The sequence below is a fragment of the Schistocerca nitens genome, chromosome 10 (assembly GCF_023898315.1).
Source record: "Schistocerca nitens isolate TAMUIC-IGC-003100 chromosome 10, iqSchNite1.1, whole genome shotgun sequence".
In the NCBI taxonomy this organism is placed as follows: Eukaryota; Metazoa; Arthropoda; class Insecta; order Orthoptera; family Acrididae; genus Schistocerca; species Schistocerca nitens.
In genome coordinates this window covers 5,240,956-5,267,660 of record NC_064623.1, presented here as the reverse complement: position 1 = coordinate 5,267,660, position 26,705 = coordinate 5,240,956, and the positions used below count along the sequence as shown (strand labels likewise).

General features: G+C 44.7%; 1 protein-coding gene across 1 annotated transcript in view; it reads right to left on the bottom strand.

Moving 5' to 3' along the window:
• Window positions 1–19,943: 19,943 nt before the first annotated feature.
• Window positions 19,944–26,705, bottom strand: part of LOC126210281 (luciferin sulfotransferase-like) — an 87,804-nt gene continuing 81,042 nt past the window's right edge. The window contains exon 7 of the mRNA XM_049939478.1: window positions 19,944–22,566. Within this exon, the coding sequence (XP_049795435.1) occupies window positions 22,258–22,566 (309 nt within the window). The 3' untranslated portion in view covers window positions 19,944–22,257. The remainder of the gene's footprint in view (window positions 22,567–26,705) is intronic.

The window sequence follows — 26,705 nt, the reverse complement described above, 5'->3', positions numbered from 1 at the left end:
GTGAGCACTGCCCGTGCAGTGGGACGGCCCACGCCCTAACTGCTGCCGGCTCGGCCTCGTCGTGTCGTCGGATGAGGTGGCTGCGAGTTGTCGAGCATTAGGCCCCCTGGTGTGAGCTTCCAATCCCTCGAGGGCTGCCCTGGGGCCACGGTGGCAGACGGCTCTGCACCAGCCGCTTCTCCGACGACGTCAGGAACGCTGTCTTTCTCGTCTACATCTACATCTACATCTACATGATTACTCTGCAATTCACATTTAAGTGCTTGGCAGAGGGTTCATCGAACCACAATCATACTATCTCTCTACCATTCCACTCCCGAACAGCGCGCGGGAAAAACGAACACCTAAACCTTTTCGTTCGAGCTCTGATTTCTCTTATTTTCTTTTGATGATCATTCCTACCTATGTAGATTGGGCTCAACAAAATATTTTCGCGTTCGGAAGAGAAAGTTGGTGACTGAAATTTCGTAAATAGATCTCGCCGCGACGAAAAACGTCTTTGCTTTAACGACTTCCATCCCAACTCGCGTATCATATGTGCCACACTCTCTCCCCTATTACGTGATAATACAAAACGAGCTGCCCTTTTTTGCACCCTTTCGATGTCCTCTGTCAATCCCACCTGGTAAGGATCCCACACCGCGCAGCAATATTCTAACAGAGGACGAACGAGTGTAGTGTAAGCTGTCTCTTTAGTGGACTTGTTGCATCTTCTAAGTGTCCTGCCAATGAAACGCAACCTTTGGCTCGCCTTCCCCACAATATTATCTGTGTGGTCTTTCCAACTGAAGTTGTTCGCAATTGTAACACCCAAGTACTTAGTTGAATTGACAGCCTTGAGAATTGTACTATTTATCGAGTAATCGAATTCCAACGGATTTCTTTTGGAACTCGTGTGGATCACCGCACACTTTTCGTTATTTAGCGTCAACTGCCACCTGCCACACCATACAGCAATCTTTTCTAAATCGCTTTGCAACAGATACTGGTCTTCGGTTGTCCTTACTAGACTTTAAATTACAGCATCATCTGCGAACAACCTAAGAGAACTGCTCAGATTGTCACCCAGGTCATTTATATAGATCAGGAACAGCAGAGGTCCCAGGACGCTTCCCTGGGGAACACCTGATATCAGTTCAGTTTTACTCGATGGTTTACCGTCTATTACTACGAACTGCGACCTCCCTTCTCGTAGGTAGAAACAAGAGTGTCCTTTCTTCAAGTTGTCAATTTTACCTTTCCGGTCAGGTTTATTGGAGCGAGCTGCCTCTCTCTCAAGTTAGGTGGGGTGCACTTTTTGTGACTTTGATAAATCTCTCGTTGCTGTGCTTTTGTTTACTGTGGTCAACCTCTAGTATTTTTTCATGGAGTGGGAACGTCCTCTCGAATCCTTTTTCGCTGTCTCCATCCGGTGGTAGCGTTGATGTCAAGTTCTAATACTTTCCTCCCAATCACCAGTCCTCTTGGTTACAACAGTTTTCCCCCCTCTCTCTCTCCGTGGCTCACTACAAGACAGATTGTTGATTTCCTTACAGTGAACTGGGGAAGCGAGCCTCACCTCGCACCAGACCGGCTTCGCTAACTTTTTGTGGGCGCGCACCGCGTCCGAAGACGGCCCGGCCGACCTCGCACTTCCGACTTGAGACCAGGGGGTGCGAGCGATCAAAGCCGATACGACCAAGCCCGACACGAGTTAACAGGCTGCTACTAATTAACACTTAAACTGAAATAAATGAATCGTAACTCTAAATGACTTCCCATCAAGCGAGACTGCATACCATTCGTCTCAGTTTCCTATAAATTCACAGCACTGGCGCAGATTGATTGATTTGGGGAGGTCATGGCGAAGGAAGACGGCCGTACCCTTTCAAAGGAACCATCACGGCATTTTCGTGAGGTGATTTAGGGGAAGCCGGCCGCGGTGGTCTCGCGGTTCTAGACGCGCAGTCCGGAACCGTGCGACTGCTACGGTCGCAGGTTCGAATCCTGTGGATGTGTGTGATGTCCTTAGGTTAGTTAGGTTTAAGTAGTTCTAAGACCAGGGGACTTATGACCACAGCAGTTGAGTCCCATAGTGCTCAGAGCCATTTGAACCATTTTTTGATTTAGGGGAATCACGGAAAACCTGAATCAGGCGGGCTGGAAGCGGGTTTGAAACGTCGTTCTCCCGAATGCGAGTCGAGTGTGCTGACCACTGCCCCACCTCGCTCGGTACTGGTACAGAATAATACTCTCTGACTGACATACTCTCAGGGATTTATGCATCATGTTACTACTAGGAATCCACAACTGGATCATTGGGAGTGGAGCTATGACGTAAATAGTATCAAATGGTTCAAAATGGTTCAAATGGCTCTGAGCACAATGGGACTTATCTTCTGGGGTCATCAGTCACCTAGAACTTAGAACTACTTAAACCTAACCAACCTAAGGACACCACACACATCCATGCCCGAGGCAGGATTCGAACGTGCGACCGCAGCGGTCTCGCGGTTCCAGACTGTAGCGCCCAGAACCGCTCGGCCACTCCGGCCGGCAGTATCAGTGTACTGATTTAAATAAAGATGTTTCGATGTTGAAGCAGTACCCAAGTTCTGATTTCATTCATACTGATGCTTTCATTTCATTATAGAGAATTTAAATCAGTTCAAATAGACATTAGAAAACTAATGACAGATCCCAACTTTGTAGACAAAATGGAAACAAAAGAAAAGGTAGCATGGACATCTTTTAAATTAGTTGTTACCGGTTTCCTAGGAAATAAAAGAGATCCAAATTACAAGACAGTCGTGGCAGAGATGCTCGACAACTTTAAGGAGCTAGGCTGTAACACGAGCATTTAAGTTCAATTTCTCCACACACATCTTGACTACTTCCCTGCAAACCTTGGTGATGTAAGTGAACAGCAGGGTGGAAGATTCCACTAAGACAACAAAGAAATGGAAAGAAGATATGAAGGAAGATGGAACGTCAACACGATAACGGATAAAAAGAGATGATCCTCAACGAGTCCACAACCGGAAAAGCAATAAAAGAAGCTTCGACAGAAAGCGAAAGCGTTATTATAAGGAGTTACGAGCTTAAATAGAAATGTAAATGTACTGTAAATGTAGTTTAGAACATGATTTGTAAATAAAATAAAATTTTATAACGTTGGAAAAAATGTGATAAATTGCTTAAATTTTGTTATCATACCCAAAAATACACCCTTTTTGTGAGAAAACCTGACGTGATAGAAAAAAATTGATTACATTTTTGAAACCAGCGCTGAAAAGTAGATTAAAGTCAGTTATCAAATTTCAAACAACTTTAAAAAAAATATTTTTTGCAGACCTGTGTTACTTGTTAATGATGTGTCTACTATTCTGTCCCATTGCAAGTATTACTTACGCACTTGCAACCTTCAAGTGCACAAAGTGCGAGTCCAACAAAGCTGCACACATCCATCCAGTGTGTAAACGCTGACTTGCTTGCCCTATCAGAGTGGTCGCAGAACGTAGATTTTAAATTTAACCCATCTGAAAAGCAAGCAATTTAGTCGCTCACAAAAGACTTATTACCTCTCACTTCGGGGAATTTCTTCCACCGTTAATCTTAAATGGCACAAAATAAATTTTACTTTTCTTGCGAAGAACTTGGGCATAATTGTCGACCATCACTTAAGCCGATCTGAAAACAACTGTGAAAAGGGGTCAGCGTAACTTCATTCACTACAGAAATATAAAAAAAGTACTCACCTAAGCTTAAAATACACTCTTAGAGTCACCAACACTCTCCTTAATGGGTTAGGGTGATCCTGTTCTCCGAGCTGACGTGGGCGATTCATTTGCGGTGCCGGTCGCCTCCACCACATCACTCCTGCAGACGAACAGTTATGTGTTGATGGGCGAAGAATCTGTCATACGTTGCGTCTGATCTACCGTCTTACTAACCACTGCAAGCCCTCTTGTTCATCTTCAGTGATTACACTACCATCTGAACAGTGCAGCAGAAATATTCATTCTCAGCAAAGTAAAATCCTCGATCAGGACCTCTCCCCCCCCCTCCCCAATTTGGAATAATCTTCCTCAAAATGTTAGAGACATTAAATCCCTTTGAAATTTCAAAACACAGGTAAGAGTCCACCATCTGTCGGAGCAGCCATCTCCCCTCCCCCCATATACCTGTCCGCAGCTCCCTCTCCCCCACCGCTCTCCCCACCACCTTGTCTCAGAGTCCTCTACGCAAACTTTGTTCTTTTTTTAACAGCTCTTGTCACTGTGTCTCCAATCTTCTCTTCTTTCATTATCCCACGATAGTAAACTAGGCTACAAATTTTTTAGACTAATCAATATTATTTTTATGCTCATCCATTACGGATATTTTAGATTATGGTCTCAAGAAGTTACATCATTATTTCTAGCATGATGTTGGGTGCTGGCTCTATGACAAAAAGATGGAACACACTTTAATGTCTCGCCATGACTATAGCTTATCTGTCGATAGGGATGTAAATTTAGTTTTTTACTTACTGCGACAGTATAGGCGGCTTTTTTCGGTTAGTGTCCATCTGTCTGCCTCCATTTTGTTGTCCAGTTGTTATATCACTACACACACTTCCACACAAACTATATTAATTTACACTCTGACAGCGAGACTTTTCCAGCATCGAGCATGCGCTTTAGAACTGTTGCTTGTAACAAAGATCTTGACAGAAAGATGTGGCATAGGCCTGATTTGCACAGAGATGTAATTTGTTGTTCTTTACATGTATTAAAGTCGATATAAGAGCAAATATTTTAATCAGACTGGCGATAACATTAGGGCACAAATAAAACAAATAAATAAATTACTACAAGAACGAACTTCAGGTGATCTGATATCTTATTTCTATTTGTATATTACGTATATTACAGGTAGTTATCGCAATTTTTATCATGATTGGCATTAACATGAATACCAAAGAATCAATGAAGATTTCTTATTAATTTCAATATATAGGTCCTAGTAATACAGACAGCTGCATCTCACTGCAGATAAAATAAGTCTGTATCATTGATTCCTGGGTATTCATGTTAATGCCAATCATGATAAAAATTGCGATAACTACCTGTAACATACAAATAGAAATAAGATATCAGATCACCTGAAGTTCGTTCTTGTAGTAATTTATTTATTTGTTTTATTTTGTGCCCTAATGTTATCGCCAGTCTGATTAAAATATTTGCTCTTATATCGACTTTAATACATGTAAAGAACAACAAATTACATCTCTGTGCAAATCAGGCCTATGCCACATCTTTCTGTCAAGATCTTTGTTACAAGCAACAGTTCTAAAGTGCATGCTCGATGCTGGAAAAGTCTCGCTGTCAGAGTGTAAATTAATATAGTTTGTGTGGAAGTGTGTGTAGTGATATAACAACTGGACAACAAAATGGAGGCAGACAGATGGACACTAACCGAAAAAAGCCGCCTATACTGTCGTAGTAAGTAAAAAACTAAATTTACATCCCTATCGACAGATAAGCTATAGTCATGGCGAGACATTAAAGTGTGTTCCATCTTTTTGTCATAGAGCCAGCACCCAGCCTTATGCTAGCAATAATGATGTAAGTTCTTGACACCATCTGAAGATGAACCTGAAAACGTCCGAAAACCGGTTCATGGAATAAAACATAATTATTCAAAAAAGTGACCGGTTGCAGTTTTGTATAACTTGTTTACATACAATTTTATTTTTATTCTTAATGCCCTTTATCAATATTATTATTAATGCCAATTATTGTAACTCACTATTACTTTTGTGTTGGTAATTGTAATTTCTCTGAGAACAATTTGTCACATAAACATGACTGAGTCAGAAGTCCGCACAGAAATTGACAATAGTTTTGAAATATTTTTTGGTACGTGTTGCTCCTGGTTCAGTGTAAGGCATGCCTTCTAGGACCCTAATGTGCTAAACGAATAGTGAACCAGTAAACATGAAAGTAGAGGTATTCGCCGCAGTCACAGCAGGTTGTGCCGCGTATGAGTCGTGGGGCAGAGTGGCGGATGATCGCCTCGTAGGAAAGAGGGAACCAGCGCCTTGGGCAGACTGCGTGTGCTTTGTGAGGAGTGCGTGTTGTACAGTTTGCCTGTTGGTTGCAAAGCGGATGGTGTCTCCGGCCGTCGAGTGAAGTGAGGCGTCTGGCTGTAGCGAGATGTGAACACGTCGGTCTGCGTGTGAGTCAGTTCCGGCCACTTGCTGATCGTGTGCAATGGACCGACCGACTGCACGTCGCCTTTCTCTCTAGTACGCCGCTGGCGACCATCGTGAGCTGTTCTGTGTTCTCGGCTGTTGTGTCCAAGGCGGCAGTGTCCCGCATGTCGGATCGCCCTCGAAGACTCTGCCAGCGTGGTGTCGATCTCCATGCACACCCACGTTTCCTTTTTTGATGGTATCGTCGAAGCAGTGCAAATTACAGGAAAACAGCTTTTTCCACCAAAATGTTCAGTTCTGAGAGCTGTTTTCAAATTTACTAATGTTTCTGCATCTTTCTGTTTGGAAGTCAGTTCCTCCATTTCGCAGCACCTCACGGGCGATGCAACGTTAAACTTTCTATCCGCCCTTATCAGTTTGCTTAAAACGTAATATACCCCAAAGAAAAAGTCAGAAGCACCGTTTCCGGAAAAAAGTGCCCCCACAGAAATACTGAAACACCATGTAGATATAGAGGCAGATGACAACGGGAAAACTGTGGCACAAAGGTCTACTTGTTCCAAAGACATGCCGTGCAAAAAGTGGTGTTGTCTCACAGCTCCGCAGTACAAAGGTTTCCTGAGAAAAGAACAGCACACACGCACACGAGGCATCAGCTGTGTTTACGCCGAGCCGTGTTTACATAGTAATCATGACTTGACTCCCAGACACTCAACTCAAAAGCTCGGTCCCCGGCAGTTAATGAGTTGGTATCTTTCCACTCGCCGTGATAGCGCCCGCAGATACAAGCGCGAAATTAATTCACGATTGTTCAGCACGCGTAACTGCTTCGTTTATCAGACCTTGGGAAAGTGACGTCACATTACGGCTTTTCACCGGGAACTTTAGAAGGATGCTTTTCTTTATGCAACCCGTTTTAACAGTCGCCCACCGCAACAAGAGTAGCAACGTTCACAGGCTTGTCGCATGTCAGTGAATGAAAGGAACCAGACTTACGGTATTACATTACTTACGTGCACCTTGTACACATCTCCTTAGTAAACAGTGATTGTAGTTCGAATTAACTTGGAAAATAGAGTATATATCACGCAAGACCTAGCATAACGTAAGGAAAAGGACATTTTTCAATTTTTTCCCTACCTATGTTCCTGTAACATACACTTTCCTTAACGAATGTCTATAATTTAAGAAACTGTGAATTAGCTCATTCTTTTGCTGGCTTCCTTGCGTCTTTTTCATCATGAGTTTTTACCTGTACGATAAAATTTACTATTTCCACAGGGAGACTCTAAGTACGAACTGATAACTCCCGTGTACTTCCAAAACATTGTTTTAGAGCCACATCTAATCATACAGGGCGACAATCACTGAATTACATGAAAGAAAACGTAAACTAGTTACAAACTACGACCTGCATACACTTCATTCAACATGTAAATGTCACTACAGGTATTCGGATTTAGGTTATGACACGTTCGATATGCGTGCCATCATTGACGATGTTGTGGCGTAGATAAAGAGCGGAATTCTGCGTGACCCGCTGAAGTGTCGGCATATCGATGCTGTCGATGACCTCCTGAACGCCTGTTTTGAGCTGAGCGATGGTTTTGAGGTTATTGGTGTACACCTTGTCTTTAACACACCCAACAAAAATGAGTCGCATAGTGTTCAGATCTAAAGAGCACGACGGCCAATGGAGGCCCATGCCAGTGACCTCCGGGTACCCCAGAGCCAGCATGCGGTCCCCAAAGTTCCCCTCCAGGTCATTAGACACTTTCCTGCTTCGATAGAGTCGACCTCTGTCTTGCATGAACCACTTTTTGTCGAAATCAGGGTCATCTTCCAAAACCTTCACGTACCGTTCGGTAGTCACCGTGCCATCAAAGAATATCGCACCGATTATTCCGTGACTGGACACTGCACACCACACAGTCACCTGTTGAGGCTGAAGAGATTCTCAGTCCCCCAGATGTGACAATTTTACTTACTGACGAACGCATCCGAGTGGTCTTCGTCGCTAAAGCAAACGATGCATGTGTGGACTAACTCCCATCATGCCCTGCAGCCAACGATGCAGTTTGAACGATCTAACGCAAACTGTTGACAAGTTGAATATTTGTCACTCCTATCTCTTCGACTGCCATCCAAGACTCTATGTATTTCACTTGCAACAACTCAAACACGTCCTTCTCCCACAACTGAAACATAGCTTCGTCTCACAACAACTAACACGTGGCTGCCATGCTTCTTCTCACCTAAAGAGGGGAAGAACAGCACAGATAATAATCTAGGTACTACATGTAGACCAAAGAGGTTAACCGTTTAGAGAGATAGCCAACACTTCGTCTTCATCAGTTTTCTGCAACGCACTGTGAGGTGCGTGGCAGAGGGCAGTTCAGCTGTACCACATATTATGGTTTGCTTCCGTTCGGTTCGCGTGTGGACCGCGGGAAGAATTACTGCGTGAATGGCGTCGTGTGTGCGTACCGAGATGACAGCCAATCCTGTTCTGTCTTCGTGGTCGCCACGGGAGCGATGGGAACAGGCCTCAAGTGTATCACTAGGCTCCACACCAAAACTGTACTGTTCGTAACCTTGTAGGTAGGGACAGTCGACGTCTGTGTGCAAGCGTCTCCCGTTTTCCACCAGTCAGCACCCACCCTGGCCGGCACTCAAGCAAACCTGTCACCGTTCGTGCTGCCCTTCTCTGTGTACCCCATAAGACTTATATGGCAGTGGTTCCACACACTTGAGCAGTATTCTAGGATGCGTCGGACGTGTGTTCAGTATGCTGTCTCCGTAGTAGATCGATTGCGTTTCCCAACGAACCAAAGTCTACCACTCTCCTTATCTGCGGCTGAGACCTCACGGTCGTTCCAGTTCAGTTCCCTACAACTGTGTTTGCTAAGCACAGTTTGATCCATTCGGGTCAATGACAAAGTCCCACTTCCAACTACCGAAACGACTCAGCGATAACCATACATCCTTTCTGGCTACCAGTCCCACCTGTTCAGACTTTTTTTTTAAAGTCGTCAGATGTTCTAATGGTCTAACACAGTCCTCCTTGTGTTTCTGTCTTGTGCTATCGTTTCGTGTCTCACTGACTTCTACTGCCAACGTGCTCTATTATCTGTTCTCCATATTCCAGTGCTTCACTGCCCTTACCATATTTTCCCCCTCTACTGCTGCTTCCAGCTGCAGATCAACTGCTGCTGAATTCCGTACCACATGACACGCTATCCTGTCTCCGATAAAATTATTTGCTATTACTTGCGGTGGTCCTTCATTTCATGCGCTATCTGTCCACTTAATTTAGAAATTTCTTCATTTCGTACTGTACCTGTCCACTTAATTTCGTATGCTGTCTGCCCCCTTCCTTTACAAAGTTCTTTATTTCGTGTTCTGTCTCTCCAAGCAATTTGTAAAGTTGTTCAGTTTGTAATCCGTCCAGTTATTTATAAAATTCTTCGTCACTGCTACGTCTCCACTCGTCTGCAGCTTCACCTTCTCTACCGGGCGAGGTGGCTAGGGCAGTGGTCAGCACACTGGACTCGCATTCGGGAGGACGGCGGTTCAAACCCCGATTCGACCATCCACATTTAGGTTTTCCGTGATTTCCCTAAATCGCTCCAGTAAATTGGCGGGATAGTTGCTTTGAAAAGAGAGCGGCCGATTTCTTTCTTCATCCTTTCGGAACCAGAGCTCTTGGTCCGTCCCGTCTCTAATGACCACGCTGCCGACAGGACGTTAAACCTTTATCTTCCTTCCTTCTTCTCTGCATTCCCCGCACTCCACGTCTCATTTCCGTACATTGCTGTGTTCCCGATACCGACAGCGCTCTTTATTTTTTTTTTTTTTTTTTTTTTTTTCGTATACAGCTTTCATTCGCCTTTACGTGTTTCCTTCCGACGCCTCACTTCTGCCGCCTGCCGCGCTGCGTAGTCTTCTGCCACTACTGTGTCGTCCCCAGTCATCGTTCTCCCCCCTAACACTCATCAGCACCACCGTGACTGCTTCTCTTAACGAATGAAAAACACCGTCTGGATAGCTACTGTTCCTATTAATGATGATGTGTGTCGAACTGAGTGGCAGATAAGGTTCACATATTAGGTGGAGAAAGGAAGGATGAGGCGCGACAGTAAAAAAGTGACACAAGTGTAACACTATAAATAACACCGACCTACTGCCCCACTCGGGCACTTACCTAGCGAATCCGTACGGATTAACAGATACGTTTTCATTCTTTTTCTTAAATATTTCCATACGCTTCACATTGCCAGGAACTGAAAGGCTAGACAAATTTAATCCATTTGCATGAGGAAGATAATCAGAGATGTAGCACACACCGTCATTTGCTGGGTACGAACAGCATGCAACTGGTCACTTCAGGCAATATGGCGCCATTTTTGTTTCCGATCACTTTTGGTAATTATATGTGTATTCCTACATAAAATCCTTTATTTGTACTCACATTAAAGCAAAGTTTCAAAATTTCTTTTAGCACAGAACTGGAAACGCAAACTTGGAAAGTTTCTAGATTTTCTAATAATTAGAAGGTAACATTCGTTATATACCATTCATTGATGTCATCAAACAGCGATGTAGAGACGCTGCCGCTCTTTACGTACAGGGTGTCCATAATTAATGTTCCAGTAGCAAGACCCTGCAGAAAGAGGACCACTGCTCAGAATGACGTCACATTTGAACAGCGTATTATTGATGCAGGAGGTAACGTCGAGGGAAAAAAAATTAACGAAAATTTTAGCAGTGGATAGCACTGTGAGCGTCTTAACGTAAATGGGCTCATGTGAATGATCTCACAGTTTTGACTAATTAGACTGAGTACCTACTTTTTCCACCTTACATATATCTTTTCTAAATCATTTTGTTATTTTGTTTTGATCTTCTGATAGTTTTACTAAACGGTAAATTACAGCATCATCTGCAAACAATCTAAGAGGGCTGCTCAGAATGTTTCCTAAATGCTTTATGTGAATTAGGAACAGCAGAGATATTCTAACGGTTCCTTGGGAGACGCCAGGTATCATTTCTGTTTTACTCGATGACTTTCCGTCAGTTGGTGCGAACTGTGACATTTCCGACAGGAAATCACGACTCGTATAGCTGAGACGATACTCCATCGGCACGCAGTTTGATGATAGATCGCTCTTGAGGAACAGTGTCAAAAGCCGTCTGCAAATCTAGAAATAATGGACTCAATTTGACATCCCCTGCCGATAGCACTCTTTACGAAAAAATGGTTCAAATGGCTCTGAGCACTATCGGACTTAACATCTGTGGTCATCAGTCCCCTAGAACTTACAACTACTGAAACCTAACTAACCTAAGGACATCACACACATCCATGCCCGAGGCAGGACTCGAACCTGCGACCGTAGCGGTCACGCGGTTCCAGACTGAAGCGCCTAGAACCGCACGGCCACACCGGCCGGCGCACTCTTTACGTCGTGAGTATAAAGAGCTAGTTAAGTTTCACAAGAACGATATATCCGTGCTGACTATGCGTCAATTGATCATTACCTTCGAGGAAATTCATAATGCTCGAATGGAATGCAAATCGACCTCAGTGATACGGGTCTGTAATTCAGCAGATTATTCCTATTTCCTTTCTTGGGTATTGGTGTGACCCACACATTTCTGTCTTGAGCTATGGATCTTAGTCGAGCGAAAGATTGTATATGAATGGTAAGTATTGGACTATTGTATCAGCATATTCTGAAATTAACCGAATTGGTATACAATCTAGACAGGAAGACTTGCATGTATAAATTGAATCAAGATGAACGCTACACCGTGGGTATCTACACTCTAACACAGAAAAAGACAACCACAAAGGAGCTACCCGAATTGAACGTAAGTCTGTAGATGTGATATACATGTACAGACAAACAAATGGTTACAATCCAAAAAAAATTGGATGATATGTACGTCCTGCATGGGATGTCATTGACTGGAGTACAGTTGCCTCAGCGATTGGTCCCACTTCGAGGTTAGGTCCGATGATCAGTGAGGCGTCCCAGACAGCTGTGGGATACGAACGTGACTGTTGTCCACCATAAGGGCCAACAGCCAGGAGCGATGGTTTGGGGTGCCACTTCATTTCATAGCAGGACTCCTTTGGTTGTTATCCGCGGCACCCTTGTAGAACAGCGGTACGTCGACGATACTCTACCGTCCGCTTTGTTGCTCTTCGTGCCATGCTGTCCTGGGCTCACATTTCAGCACGATAACGCCTGCCCTCACAAGGCGACAGTTTCTACTACTCGTCATCGTGCTTGCTGAACCCTGCCTGCCTTGGCCAGCGAGGTTCCGAGATCCATCCCGAATTGAGAATGTTTGCAGCATTATGGGCAGGGCCAACTCGTGATTTCGGCAAGCTAACAGGCCAACTGGACAGAATTTGGGACGATATGTCTCAAAACGACATCTAATAACTTTGGCAATCAATGGCAAGCCAAATAACTGCTTGCATCAACTCTTATTGCGTTGCTGAAGTTGTGAAGCTTTTTTCTTGAATAAATCATTCAATTTTTCTGAAATTACAATCGTTTGTGTGTAAATGTGCATCACATCAACCTATTTCCGTCCCATTCGGATAATTCCTTCGTGGCGCGTCTTTATATATATATATATATATATATATATATATATATATATAGTCGTGATGACTGGGTGTTGTGTGATGTCCTTAGGTTAGTTAGGTTTAAGTAGTTCTAAGTTCTAGGGGACTGATGACCATAGATGTTAAGTCCCATAGTGCTCAGAGCCGTTTGAACCATTTTTTTTTAGTATACTTTTGTATTACAAATGTTGGCAGCTGTTATCGACTGGCATTCTGGAGTATTTACTTCTTAACTACAGGAAGACAGGTCAGATACCTTAAGCCACAGGTGAGGAAAATTACCTTTCTGAAACGTACACAGTAGTAACCATCCTTGGCAACGCTCTGGTCTCCCTCAAAATTGGTAGTACACTCCTAGAGAACCGCTTCCTCTCAAGCTACAAGCAGGAGACTAGTAGATTAGGGGTTAACAAGAAACTGCTGTATCGCACTGTTTGAAAATCCTCCGACGTTCGCGCATGGTAAGCGCTCCATCTGGGTGTCTTTCACATACACGGACACATGTGGGATGTCAAGGAGAGACGTGTTAACTTGCTAAAACGGGTTATCTTGACTTTTACAAAAGATGTATCTTCTGGAGAGGCTGTCTGTGTTTCGTAAACGGTACATGATTGAGAAAACGGGAATGAGTCCACGTTTCAGAATGCAGCTGTAGATGCAGAACCCAGAGAGCACCAGGGTCAGGTCTCGGTCCGAAGCGCTGTTTTGACCTGGCGGGCACGTCGCTACAGGGAGACAGTGCTCGACCTCGCAGACAGAAAGACGACGTTCCGTGTGCTCCCCCAGCGTTTGCCTGCCATTGTTCTCACCGCCGTGTACGTCGCGCGTGGTTACGGAGGCGGCAATCCAGATTTACACCGGCACTCACGAGGCAGTGAACGCGACAAAAGTCCGTTACGCAAGAGCCCGGAGTTCTCAATGGAATATACCGCTGGCAGAGGTTTCTCAATGAGAGAGGAAGCGACAGCTGAGCGAGACGCTGCCTGCTGCCTCCGTTCACGCTGCTCGCGTCGGTTCCGCTGGACCGTTCACGCCACTGCGTTTTGTAACACGGCAGTCTACCGTAAGGGGAACAGACACTTTGTTCAGTCACAATCACGCGACCGCGGACGCACAGGCGGCGGCTATTATAAGACCGGGACATATTCGAGTTGACAGCTGAAACCACCTTGACAGGAGCAAGAGGACGGCCAGTTTCACACTCCGCTCCGCAGATGGCGTTGTCTCCGGACTTCCACCGGCCGCGAAGGTGACCACGTGACCGGCAAAACCCGCCCGTTGGGCAGCACAATGGCTCCTCGTTTCACATGGCCGCTTCTCGTGTCCAGTGAAAAATTATAGTTTACCCCAAAATTAATAAACACTGAACCACAAGTGTCGCTGAAGAGCCAGTAGTCTCATTTGAAGCAGAAAAGATAGACGATTGTGCGTGTGAAGACGCGCCTTCGATGTCCGCGTTAGTTCATAAGTCTCTAAGTTAAATGTTATGAATAATTCCTGAACTGTAAAAGCGAATACCTAGGCGATGCATTATGCGATTGCAACAAACAAGGTGTCTACGGATTCGTTTCGTAGAACTGTAACGGACTCTTATAGTAGATTTACGGAAATTATTCACATATTTATATGAGAGGCTGCAAAATCGATCTAGTGCAATTAAAAACAGCTTTCTTACCAAATAAACAGAGAAACATTAAAAGCAACGGCAGCACTGTAATTTTTACATGTATAGGAAATCATTTAAGGTATAATTTGAATTGTTTGTTAATATGTACACTTATAAATGCACAAACGGAGGAAAACCGTAGAAAATATTATTTATAAATAAACTATAGCAGATAAAAGAAAACTGAGAACAGCGTTATATTTCTCGGAAAATTTCAATGTGTGTAAATGGTTAAAATTAAGAATTTCAGAAACTTTCATGTTCAGTAGCCTAAACGAGTTGACTGGTGCTTCACAGAGGTTTCGTGAGTGAACAGTGGCATTTTGGTAGGGGTGTCTATCTTCTGTTGAGTGGTACTTAAGATAGGTAAATAAAGTAGTGGAATCAATGTGAAGTGAAGTAGAAATTAGAAAATAAATGAAAAACTTAGTTTAGTTTAGAAGAATTACACACTGGCAAACAGCGGGCAGAGCAGCAGTGACAGAAGAGCCAATGACCATGAAGTCAGTACGTTCAGGAGAAGCCATCGCCCTCCCCACATAAGCGGACGCTGCTGTCGATTCAGACGTCAGGGCATCGCCTGACCGGCTCATATGTTTCTCAGTCGTCACATGTGATCAAAGGCCCTCGCCTACATTCCAAGAGCCAATGACCGACGTTAAGAAGATTCTTCGAGAAGCTTTTCGACGTGACAGAACAGTGAACTGAAGTGAATAAATACGCGAGACGCAGTGGGCCCGACAGGAGTAGTTTTCAGTTCAGTTTCGGTGCTGAAGACCGTCATGCAGGAAGAGACTACATCGTACACAGAAGCACCAAGTCCGCCGCTGTGATGGAATAGCAAGCCGCAGCCTCGCCGCCAGAAGACAGAAGTTAGAAGGTACTTGAAGACTGATTTTCACGTACCCGGGTGACTCGTGAGGACGGGAAGGAGACGGCCTCACATCAGCACTCACCTGTGAGCTGGTGATGAAGACCTGACAGCCGAAGACTGGCAAGCGGGAGTCCGTTGTTCGAGTCCGGGACTGGCCTTCCCCCGCCGCGCCGCTCCGCTGGCGGACGCACAACACACGCTGCCGCATAGAAAGAGAAACACTGGACGCCACATCTGAGGTATCACCATCCCATGCACGACTTCGCTCTCAATAATTAAACGGGCCACCGCACGAGGCGCGTCTCCAGTCAACTGGGCGAAACGGCGACACGAGATACACACCGCCAGGCGTAATCAGACGCCGCCGCTGCCGCAGCAGAAGGCTTCGCAAACGACACAGCTGCCGCTCTCCGAGCCAGAACATCCAGTAAGGAAACAGTTGTACAAAACTTTCAATACAAGTTATCTTATGTAAAAATGCTGTTTCATTCTACCTCATACCCGAGCCAAGGAAGAACCCACCCTGCCCACATGTTGTTAAGAGAGAAAAGTTAATTTATTTAGTGTTTTTCACCCTGACATAATGCTTTAGAATCAAATGCCCATTGCAGTAATGCTCATCCTGACAAATGACTAGCATCAAAAGAGAAAAACCAGTTACATTTAGTAGCAGAAGTGTTACAGTTCGGACGCTGTTAGAGGCGGTCAGGCTGTGTTAGTTTGTGTTTCGAGAGAATTTTATCTCATGAGCGGTGAAATAGCTGATAGCGTGTGTGAATTGTCCAAGAGTTCCTACTTTCGACCATCGAAATTTTTCGGCATTTTATGGACTCGTTATTTTTCGGGTTGCGTGTGATACAAGCCGCACTTAGAAGGTCTCAGTGTGAAGCCATTGTGGAATTTATAGTTTGTCGTACTGTGGAACTTTAACGGTGCTCTAAAGATAATTCACGCAATTAATCGTGGTTAATTCAATCATCTTCAAGATCTTAAGAAACTCGGTCAGGTTCTGAAATTAATTTATTGTGCACTGTGACTTTCAATTTCTTTATGTTCTTATTGGAAATAAACTCGAATTTGCGAAACTTTCAAAATTACGTGAGTCTGTACATCATTTTGCATATGAAATCCTGCTGCATTTATACTAAACGCTTTTGTGGAAGACTGGGTAGTCTGCGACGAATGTGAGTTGGCCGCCATAGGCGAAACGTGGCCAAATTTTCAGAAGCCATTTTCGTTCTTCGTGTTCTTTTCATACTTTGCACTTTAACCAATGACAGTGGACATACATGAAAACACGCGTTGTGAAATAGGCGTCAAAATATCACGTTTTTTGAAGAGATCTCGGCAGGACGTTCTAGAATTAACAACAGGTATAACTGTCTTAACACGCTTCTTTATTCTAAAATTAGTATCCCCGTACGTTGAGTTTCTCCAAAAATTGATTCCATAGCTCATTAGTGAATGAAAATGCGAGGTCTGTTCAAAAAATTCCGGAACTTCGTCCACAAAATTTTTCTGCTTGTACCTTTTGCTTATTGTGCATGGCTCCTTCGAAACACTCCCCTCCACAACTTATACACAGCTCGCAACGCCGTTTCCACTTCCGGAAGCAGTCTTGCTACGCCTCTTGCTGGATCGCGCGAAGCGCCATCTGCAAATTTTCTCGTATCTCGTCTGTTGTTGCAAATTTCGTCCTTTCAGCAGCATTTTCAACTCTGGAAATAATAAACTCCCCAGGGGCCTGGTCTGCAGAGTACGGAGGATGGGACAGCACTGTGATTTCGTTTTTTGTGCAGCAGTCACGCACCAACAGGGATGAATGTGCTGGAGCGTTATCATGCTGCCAGAGCCACGAATTGTCTCGCCACATTGCAGGCCGTTCGTTTCCTTCTGACATTTCCTCGCAGGCGTCGCAACACGTCCCGATAGTACCGTCGATTAACAGATTGTCCCTGTGGCACGCATTCGCAATGAACTAATCCTTCAAAGTCAAACAAAACTGTCAGCATGGCTTTGACATTTGACCTGACGAGCTTTTTTTGGTCTCGGAGACCCTTTACCGACACTTGGTCTGAAAATCATAGCCGTAGACCCACGTCTCGTCACCAGTTGTGATTCTCCTAAGGAGCATCTCGTTCTCATTTACGCGGTCCAAAAGCTCTTCACATACTGCGAGGCGAAAGTCTTCCTGGTCTCGACTCGTGAGGTATAGGACGAACTTGGCGGCAACACGATGCATTCGAAGATGTTGTGTACGAATTTCATGACATGTTGAGCTGAAATGTTACGTTCTTCTGCATTCTCTCGGACAGTCAGTCTTCCATTGGCACGCACACTTTCGACGGCGTTCGTGACACGAGCGACGTCCGAAGACGTCGAAGTGCGTCCTGAACGAGGGCCACCTTCAACTTCTGTTCGGCCGTTTTTAAACCGTGTGAACCACTCGTATCCTCGGGTACGCCTTAAGCACTCATCACCGTAGACTTCCTGCATCATTTGGTGTTTCTCTGCAGAAGTTACCTTTGAGTTTCTCGTAAAATCTGGCGCAGACGCGTTGCTCCTCTAACTGTGCCAATTCTCGAACTGAGCGACACAACGTTCTACTGAATACACCACAGAACAGTAAGTAACAGACGTACAGCAGTGGAACTTCCGTCAGTTATACATTAAACACTGGCGTGTACAGGGGTGCCAACCGCTTGTCGGCCCCTAATTACGAATGTTCCGGAATTTTTGGAACAGACCTTGTCTGTACGAAAAAAAAAAACTAGTTGCTTTTTCCATCTTCATAGCAGCAATCATACGTACTATAAATATAGCAGAACTAAAGTACTCCATTAATCCCCGGGTATGCGTTTTCAAGTTAAGGTAGCGATCCATCTGTAGTACCAAAAACGTAAAACTATCTACTTCATTGTTTAAGAATATTAATTTTATGGTCCGTAGAAGTACTTCGACAATAATCCATTTGCCTTGAAGCATCTTATGACGTTTCCATATATTTCATTAGCTGTCTTCTCAGAAGAAAGACTGGCACTACATTTTGTTCCTGTTCTTGCATCAGTAGCGAAAAGAACACAATTTTTATCTTCTGACAATTGTCCTAATATATACACTGATGAGCCAAAGAAACTGGTACACCTGCCTAATATCGTGTAGGTTCCCCGCGAGCACGCACGAGTGCCGCAACACGACGTGGCATGGACTCGACTAATGTCTCGAGTAGTGCTCGAGGGAATACACACCATGAATCCTGCAGGGCTGTCCATAAATCCGTAAGAGTACGAGGGGGTGGCGATCTATTCTGAACATCACGTTGGGAGGCATCCCAGATATGCTTAATAATGTTCGTGGTGGCCAGCGGAAGTTTTTAAACTCAGAAGAGTGTTCCTGGAGCCACTGTGTAGCAATTCTGAGCGCGTCGGGTGTCGCATTGTCCGGCTGCGATTGCCCATGTCCGTCGGAATGCGCAATCGACATGAATGAGTGGATGTAGGTGGTGATCAGACAAGACGCTTACGTACGTGTCAGCTGTCAGAGTCCTATCTAGACGTATCACGGGTCCCATATCACTACAGCTGCACACGCCCCACACCATTACAGAGCCTCCACCAGCTTGAACAGTGCCCTGCTGACATGCAGGATTCATGGATTCATGAGGTTGTCTCCATACCCTCACACGTCGATCCGCTCGATACAATTTGAAACGAGACTCACCGACAAGGCAACATGTTTCCTGTCAACAGCACAATGTCGGTGTTGACGGGCCCAAGCGAGGCGTAAAGCTTTGTGTCGTCCAGTCATCAAGGGTACACGGGTGGGCCTTTGGCTCCGAAAGCCCATATCGTTGATGTTCCGTTGAATCGTTCACACGCTGACACTCGTTGATGGCCCAGCACTGAAAGTTGCAGCAATTTGCGGAATGGTTACACTTCTATCACGCTGAACGATTCTCTTCAGTCGTCGTTGGTCCTATTCTTGCAGGATCTTTTTCTGGTGCCAGTGTTGTCGGAGATTTGATGTTTTATCGGATTGCTGATATTGACGGTACACTCTAGAAATGGGCGTATGGGAAAATCCCCACCTCATCACTGCCTTGGATATGCTGTGTCCCCAACGGTCATGCGCCGACTATAAGACCACGTTCAAACTCACTTAAATCTTGATAACGGTAGTAACCGATCTACCAACTGCCTCTGACACTTGTTGTCTTATATAGGCGTTGCCGACCGCAGCGCCATATTCTGCCTGTTTACGTATGTCTGTATTTGAATACCCATGGCTATAACAGCTTCTTTAGCGCTTCAGTGTATATACAACAGAGGACCCAAATTAGAGTACCACGTGTGGTTGTTTCAGATTCTACGTGTCTACTGCTATGTGGTCGATGTGGAAATGACAGATTCTGTTCCGTGCCTTGCAAATAAGATAAAATCCAGGAATCTACTGTGTCTTCTATTCCATAATGTTTTAGGTTTTGCACGAGGACATCATGGCTTACACATCCATAGACATAAATAAGAATAAGCGCACGTTTATGGGAAGTGAAGATTTATTTATTTATTTAGTTAGGCTAAGGATGTTCATTTCAGCTGAACGGAGTCACTACATGCATAAATCACAGAATTCAGGTAAGCAAAAGAAAACAAGTATTTTTAGATAGTGTACACATACAACCAATGAAGAAACTCGAAACCCTTTAAACTATGCGAGGAGTTGCTGTACAGGAAGAAAGGTCTGTAGAATAATATACTCTGAACACCTAAGCCATTGAACTGTCGCAACACACACGCCACATTTGCAAACAACCTCTTATAGCAGAATCACCATCCTGCTGACCTAAGAACACCAGTAAGCAGCAATAATAATACTTGACTCGATATTTCGGGGATCCAACTGGCCGAAATATCGAGTCAAGCTGATTTTAGGATCCGATAGCAAACCCGAAGAGACTTTCAAGACTTAATACGCCGGGAAAGCCTACGTAGTCACAGCAATAATAATACCTAGACAGCTTGTGAGGTGTGCATGTTATTTTGGTAAATTCTGTTTCTTACGTAGATATCGATGTGCATAGATCACACAGAGGTAAACCGCGTAACTGAGTAATCTTTGACTATTGCTACAATATCTCTGTGTTGCTACACCGCCTCCGCCTGAGAACGCTAGAGAAGCTGCACGCGCTCTGAGCCGTGTTGAGCAGCAGATGTGTTTTCAAGAATGGCCAGGAAATTTTCTTTATAAGTGTGATATAAGATTGATGGAATTGGCGTACGAATATTTTCATAGATTATTTTTGTGTTTTTCTGGAATGTTGAGAGATTATGCAAGCGTGTGTCACTGTTTTGTGTTATTGAGACTGGAGTAACGAAGCTCAGATAGCAGGATTGTTATAAGAACTGCTCTGATAGGGCGACGGGATTCCCCTTACTTAAAGTCATTTTATGTAAATATTATTCTGATCATTCACTTGATTTTTGAAGCATGATTTTTGAATATGAACTTTTGAATGCGAATTTTGTCAGAATTCATTTCATACCAGTTAAAATTTCCATCCTTCATTCAGTTTATTATGTACGTGTGCACAATTCATTTCGTAATACGTAATTTTCAGTTGTAGTTTTTTAATGTTGGTTTGCTGCTGCATGCTGTGCGCTGCTTTCAGAAATCTGCAAAAATGTTTGTCAAGACACAAGGTACGTGAAAATACAGTTTAGGGCCACGAATTGCTTTGTAATTTCAGTCGCGCATTTATTTCGGAAATTAGGTTAGATTCAGGGTAGCACTGCATTTGTATAGAAACAGCCAGCCTTAGTTTGTAGACAGTGTTGAACAAATCACATTGGTCCTTAGTATAAGTCAGTGTAAGCTGAGGTTTGCACAGTACAGTTTAAGTTAGGTATTAGTTTGTCCGGTAATCAGTTTTGGGAAGCTTTGGTTGACGGATTCAGGAAGATTCACTCAGATAGAGAGAAGCTAAGAAGTGGTTAAGTTACAAGCTAATTCCCACATACCACAGCCGAAAAAAATCCGGTACATTAACTTTAAACGGCAAAATTGACATATGCCACCTTTCTTTGTTAACCACATAATTTATTTGAGGCGATAAACTAAGCCTAAAATTACCGGTACAAGTTTGGCTGTGTTGCAGATGACACGCTGCATAAAGTGTAGACATGAGGGTGAAACGCCTTGTGAAACACAGAAAATGCATAACATAATGTAAGGTAACGTTCAAGTAATTATTATTGCATTTTTAACCTGCTCAAAACTGTTGGTTTCAGACAATAAATTCCGGGATATATCCCTGTTATTATATTTATCGTACTCAGGAGTCCACAAATTCCTTCTTTCAAGTACTAAATAAATTTCTCACAATCCATATTTTGCATACGTAAACGTCGCCTGATTCGACCGAAGAAACTAAACTTATCTGAATTCTGCTGACCGTCGTCCGAAGTCTTTACATTTGGTCACTGAGATCGGTTGCACCGAGACTGCACCTGTATTGGCATCACGATTTGAAAATGCCCCCCATGTGGTAGCCACTGTGACCAGAGACTCGGTGGTGCACACAAGCGGTGTCTCGACATTCGAAAGTTGGGAATTGACACAGAATTCATCAACCGACCACGGCATAACAGCCCAGACAATTACAATGGACATTCGAAAGTTCACCGAGTTGTTTATGTTCCATCAGGGGACCACCAGCATTCCGCACATCGACACCACATCTGTCAGCACGGTGACTGTCGTTTGTTCCCTACTGGGACTGAGTAGGTTACTAACTAAAGATTGAGTTCTTAATGTAATCCGATTCACCAAGAATACCGAGGATATTTTATACGCATTGCCCCCGCTGGAGGACCACAATGGCTGGGGTGCCCTGGGACTCAGAGGGGCCCCGAGTAGCCGGTGCCGCGCACGTGGTCTTGGATCCACTGGTCGAAGCGGCGGTCCATCTCCGGCGACATGCGCCTCCTGGAGGCGCCCACCCGCCCCTCGCGCATGAAGCTGAGGCCGGCCGGCGCCGGCGGCAGGCGCAGCCGCTGCCGCGACGCCTCGACGACGCCGCCGTAGTTGGTGGCCGGGTTGTCCCTCATGCTGCTGAAGCTCAGGTGCTGCTCCAGCTGCCGCACCTGCTCCTCCGTCACCTCCTTGTCCAAGAAGGCGGCCGTCTTCCGGATCACGGCGCCCAGGTCCTGCGCAGACAGACAACAAATGCTGTTGACTCTAGCTTCACCGTGTGTACCTCAAGGCTCCATTGTAGGTCCATTTCCAGTAGAGGAAATCAGTATAAAGACAGGCTTCCACGAAAGTATTAGTACAATATCTGAAACATGTATGTATCGAACTTATTATGAAATTAGTAGATACATATATGACATAAACAATCGAGACGGAATTACATAGTTACTTTCATAGCACAAGTAACAAAATTAAACCTTTGCATTTTCTGGATGGAAATTAGTATAAGAGAACTCACTGTTCTGATGTGCCCAATACGTTGTCCTCGATGGTGAGTGTTCATAGGAGGTGAGGGTATCATCTGGAGTGCCCCAGGGAAGTGTGGTAGGTCCGCTGTTGTTTTCTATCTACATAAATGATCTTTTGGATAGGGTGGATAGCAATGTGCGGCTGTTTGCTGATGATGCTGTGGTGTACGGGAAGGTGTCGTCGTTGAGTGACTGTAGGAGGATACGAGATGACTTGGACAGGATTTGTGATTGGTGTAAAGAATGGCAGCTAACTCTAAATATAGATAAATGTAAATTAATGCAGATGAATAGGAAAAAGAATCCTGTAATGTTTGAATACTCCATTAGTAGAGTAGCGCTTGACACAGTCACGTCGATTAAATATTTGGGCGTAACATTGCAGAGCGATATGAAGTGGGACAAGTATGTAATGGCATTTGTGGGGAAGGGGGATAGTCGTCTTCGGTTCATTGGTAGAATTTTCGGAAGACGTGGTTCATCTGTAAAGGTGACCGCTTATAAAACACTAATACGACCTATTCTTGAGTACTGTTCGAGCGTTTGGGATCCCTATCAGGTCGGATTGAGGGAGGACATAGACGCAATTCAGAGACGGGCTGCTAGATTTGTTACTGGTAGGTTTGATCATCACGCGAGTGTTACGGAAATGCTTCAGGAACTCGGGTGGGGGTCTCTGGAGGAAAGCAGGCGTTCTTTTAGTGAATCGCTACTGAGTAAATTTAGAGAACCAGCATTTGAGGCTGACTGCAGTACAATTTTACTGCCGCCAACTTATATTTGCGGAAAGACCACAAAGATAAGATAAGGGAGATTAGGGCTCGTACAGAGGCATATAGGCAGTCCATTTTTCCCTCGTTCTGTTTGGGAGTGGAACAGGGAGAGTAGATGCTAGTTGTGGTAGGAGGTACCCTCCGCCACGCACCGTATAGTGGATTGCGGAGTATGTATTTAGATGTAGGTGCTATTGCATTGCTAGTACTTCCTAATTACCTCAGAAATCTTCGGCATTGATTTTGTAAAAGTTTTGTACTTCTTGCAACGAAATTGTCTCCCACCCTTTTCGTTTCGCTCTTGTCAACGCACTAACGGCGATATTCTTCGATATCTTCAGACCACTATTTGATTGCAGCAGAAACATACACAGAAGCATTATCTTGTCGAAACATTAGCCTTTTGTCCCCTAGGTCCACAAATATTCTGATCAGTAGTGTCTCTAGGATCTCGGTGTACATGTTAGAGTTCATTCTAGCGTTCAGCCAAGCAGTGTGTGATGTAGCTTTAACGCAAGAAATCTGCCCAAATCGTAACACCTCCACCATCAAAATTTCTGCTCGTTCTTACCTGCTGCTCTGCTCTCAGTCGATGTCAGTAATATTGAAATCCATCCTGCACATCTACATTAAATTTCTTCTCATTACTGAAGATCACTTTATGCGATTCAGCAAAATCCAGTATAGCCTGTTTATGTCTGGTTGTTAGAGCAGTTTCTGCTGTCACTTCTTGAATGTAAGACGTTTGTCATTTGACGAAATTTGTAGTGGACGTCTGGCAGTTACTGGCAACTGCAAACCAGCAACAAGTTGAGAAGAATAATGGTTTGTGGCCGTTCCTCCGCGCAAAGTAACCCTTTGTATGCTTCAGATAACTTTCTACTTTGTCCATATGTTGTGTTCTGTCCATATTGTACTCCGAATCTAACGAAATTATCAATCAGTGTATTTCAACAGTTCAACTTCTTAGCAACTTGACAATTAGAGAGGCCCATTTCCTTGTACGTGCCGATTTTTCCTATTTTATCACACGTGAACTGTCGCCCCTGAGCCCGTACCAGAATCATGGCTCGTGCATGCAACTCGCTCTGCCAATAACGGTGTCTGTTTACCAACTGCAGTAAAGACACATACGCACACACTAACGTAGCACAGAACTTAAAGCCTTTATACCGAGTTCCACCACCTGAATCGTTGATGTCTTCGTATATTCTGTACTACTGACTGCATTTGAACTCCTGAAGATAGACGTTGACTGTGGATATTGTATCACACACACACAGTCACTTTGATTGTTGATAGATGCCACTAAACTCGCCCAAAGATGTAAATAACCATACAAGAGAACCCCCTTTTAGACGGAGGGGTCCGACAGCCGATTACTTCCAGTCATTTCACCTGGAAGGAGGTAAACGGGTCGGGTTGTCTGCAGTTCAACCATGGCTAGACGGTCAATACCGCGGTTCGATCGCGTCCGCATTTTGCGCCAGGAAGGGTTCTCAACAAGGGAAGTGTCCAGGCGTCACGGAGTGAACCAAAGCGGTGTTTTTCGGACATGTAGGAGTTAGAGAAAGACAGGAACTGTCGATGACATGTCTCGCTCAGGCCGCCCAAGGGCTACTACTGCAGTGGATGGCCGCTACCTCCGGATTATGGCTCGGAGGAACCTTGACAGCAAAGCCACCGTGTTGAATAATGCTTTTTGTGTAGCCACAGCACGTCGTGTTACGACTCAAACTGTGCGCAGTAGGCTGCACGATGCGGAACTCCACTCCCGACGTCCACGGCGAGGTCCGTCCTTGTAACGACGACACCGTGCAGCGCGGTACAGATGGGTCCAACAACATGCCGAATGGAGCGCTCAGGTGTGGCATCACGTTTGTTCACCGATGAGTGTTGCATATGCCTTCAAACAGACAATCGTCGGAGACGTGTTTGGAGGCAACCTGGTCAGGCTGAACGCCTTAGACACGTGGCATAAGACGTATTTTCCGACGTCCTAAGAAGATAAAGGAGATGTCATGCCCTATGAAGGACATTCTCGGCCTCAGGATTCCTGGGATTGTGAGTGCGGAAGCAGTTACATCCGTCACTCCATCCGCACCGTTGCCGACCACTGTGCAGAACATCAGTGGCATACTGAAGAGAACTGGAGAAATCTGCAGTTGCCGAACACAGCTTCACAAAGAAACACAAAATACTTTTTGACAGGACAAACGTTTTGTTCCCGGTTCCTACGTACTGAGATTTTGTAATTAAAGAGACTTGTCACGGCACACAATAGTAAGGGCTAGAAATTAGGAAAACTTTTTATTAGAACTCGCTGATATTGCAGCAGACAAATACCAGTCATGCGAGAGGCAGAGGGAGAAGCAGGAATCGAGCCATTATGTCTGCCCAATGATAAATAAGTATTTAGCTGAAAACAGGGCAGAAACTGTATCTATTTCATAACAGCAGTTGAAAGCTTGTAAAGGCCAGAATGAGATTTTCACTCTGCAGCGGAGTGTGCGCTGGTATGAAACTTCCTGGCAGATTAAAACTGTGTGACGGACCGAGACTCGAACTCGGGAATATATATGTCCCGAGTTCGAGTCTCGGTCCGGCACACAGTTTTAATCTGCCAGGAAGTTTCAGCCTGTTAAGTGAATGTAGGAGAGTAAGGACACATTGCGTCAAAGCCACACGCCGGCTCCCTTTAAATACCCCAGCTCTCATCATGAGTTGATCACTGGTATCTATAGCACTCACAGCAACAGTGAATCTATGTCCTAGGTGCTCCAGCACAGTCTGCGAACTGGCCCATTATGAACATCATGCTGATGCCGGCTTCGGTGGCCGTGCGGTTCTAGGCGCTTCAGTCCGGAACCGCGAGACCGCTACGGTCGCAGGTTCGTATCCTGCCTCGGGCATGGATGTGTGTGATGTCCCTAGGTTAGTTAGGTCTAAGTAGTTCTAAGTTCTAGGGGACTGATGACTCAGATGTTAAGTCGCATAGTGCTCAGAGCCATTTGAACCATCATGCTGATCGCCGCCTACCCTCTGCTGATGGAGAAACTTACTGTCTTCCGA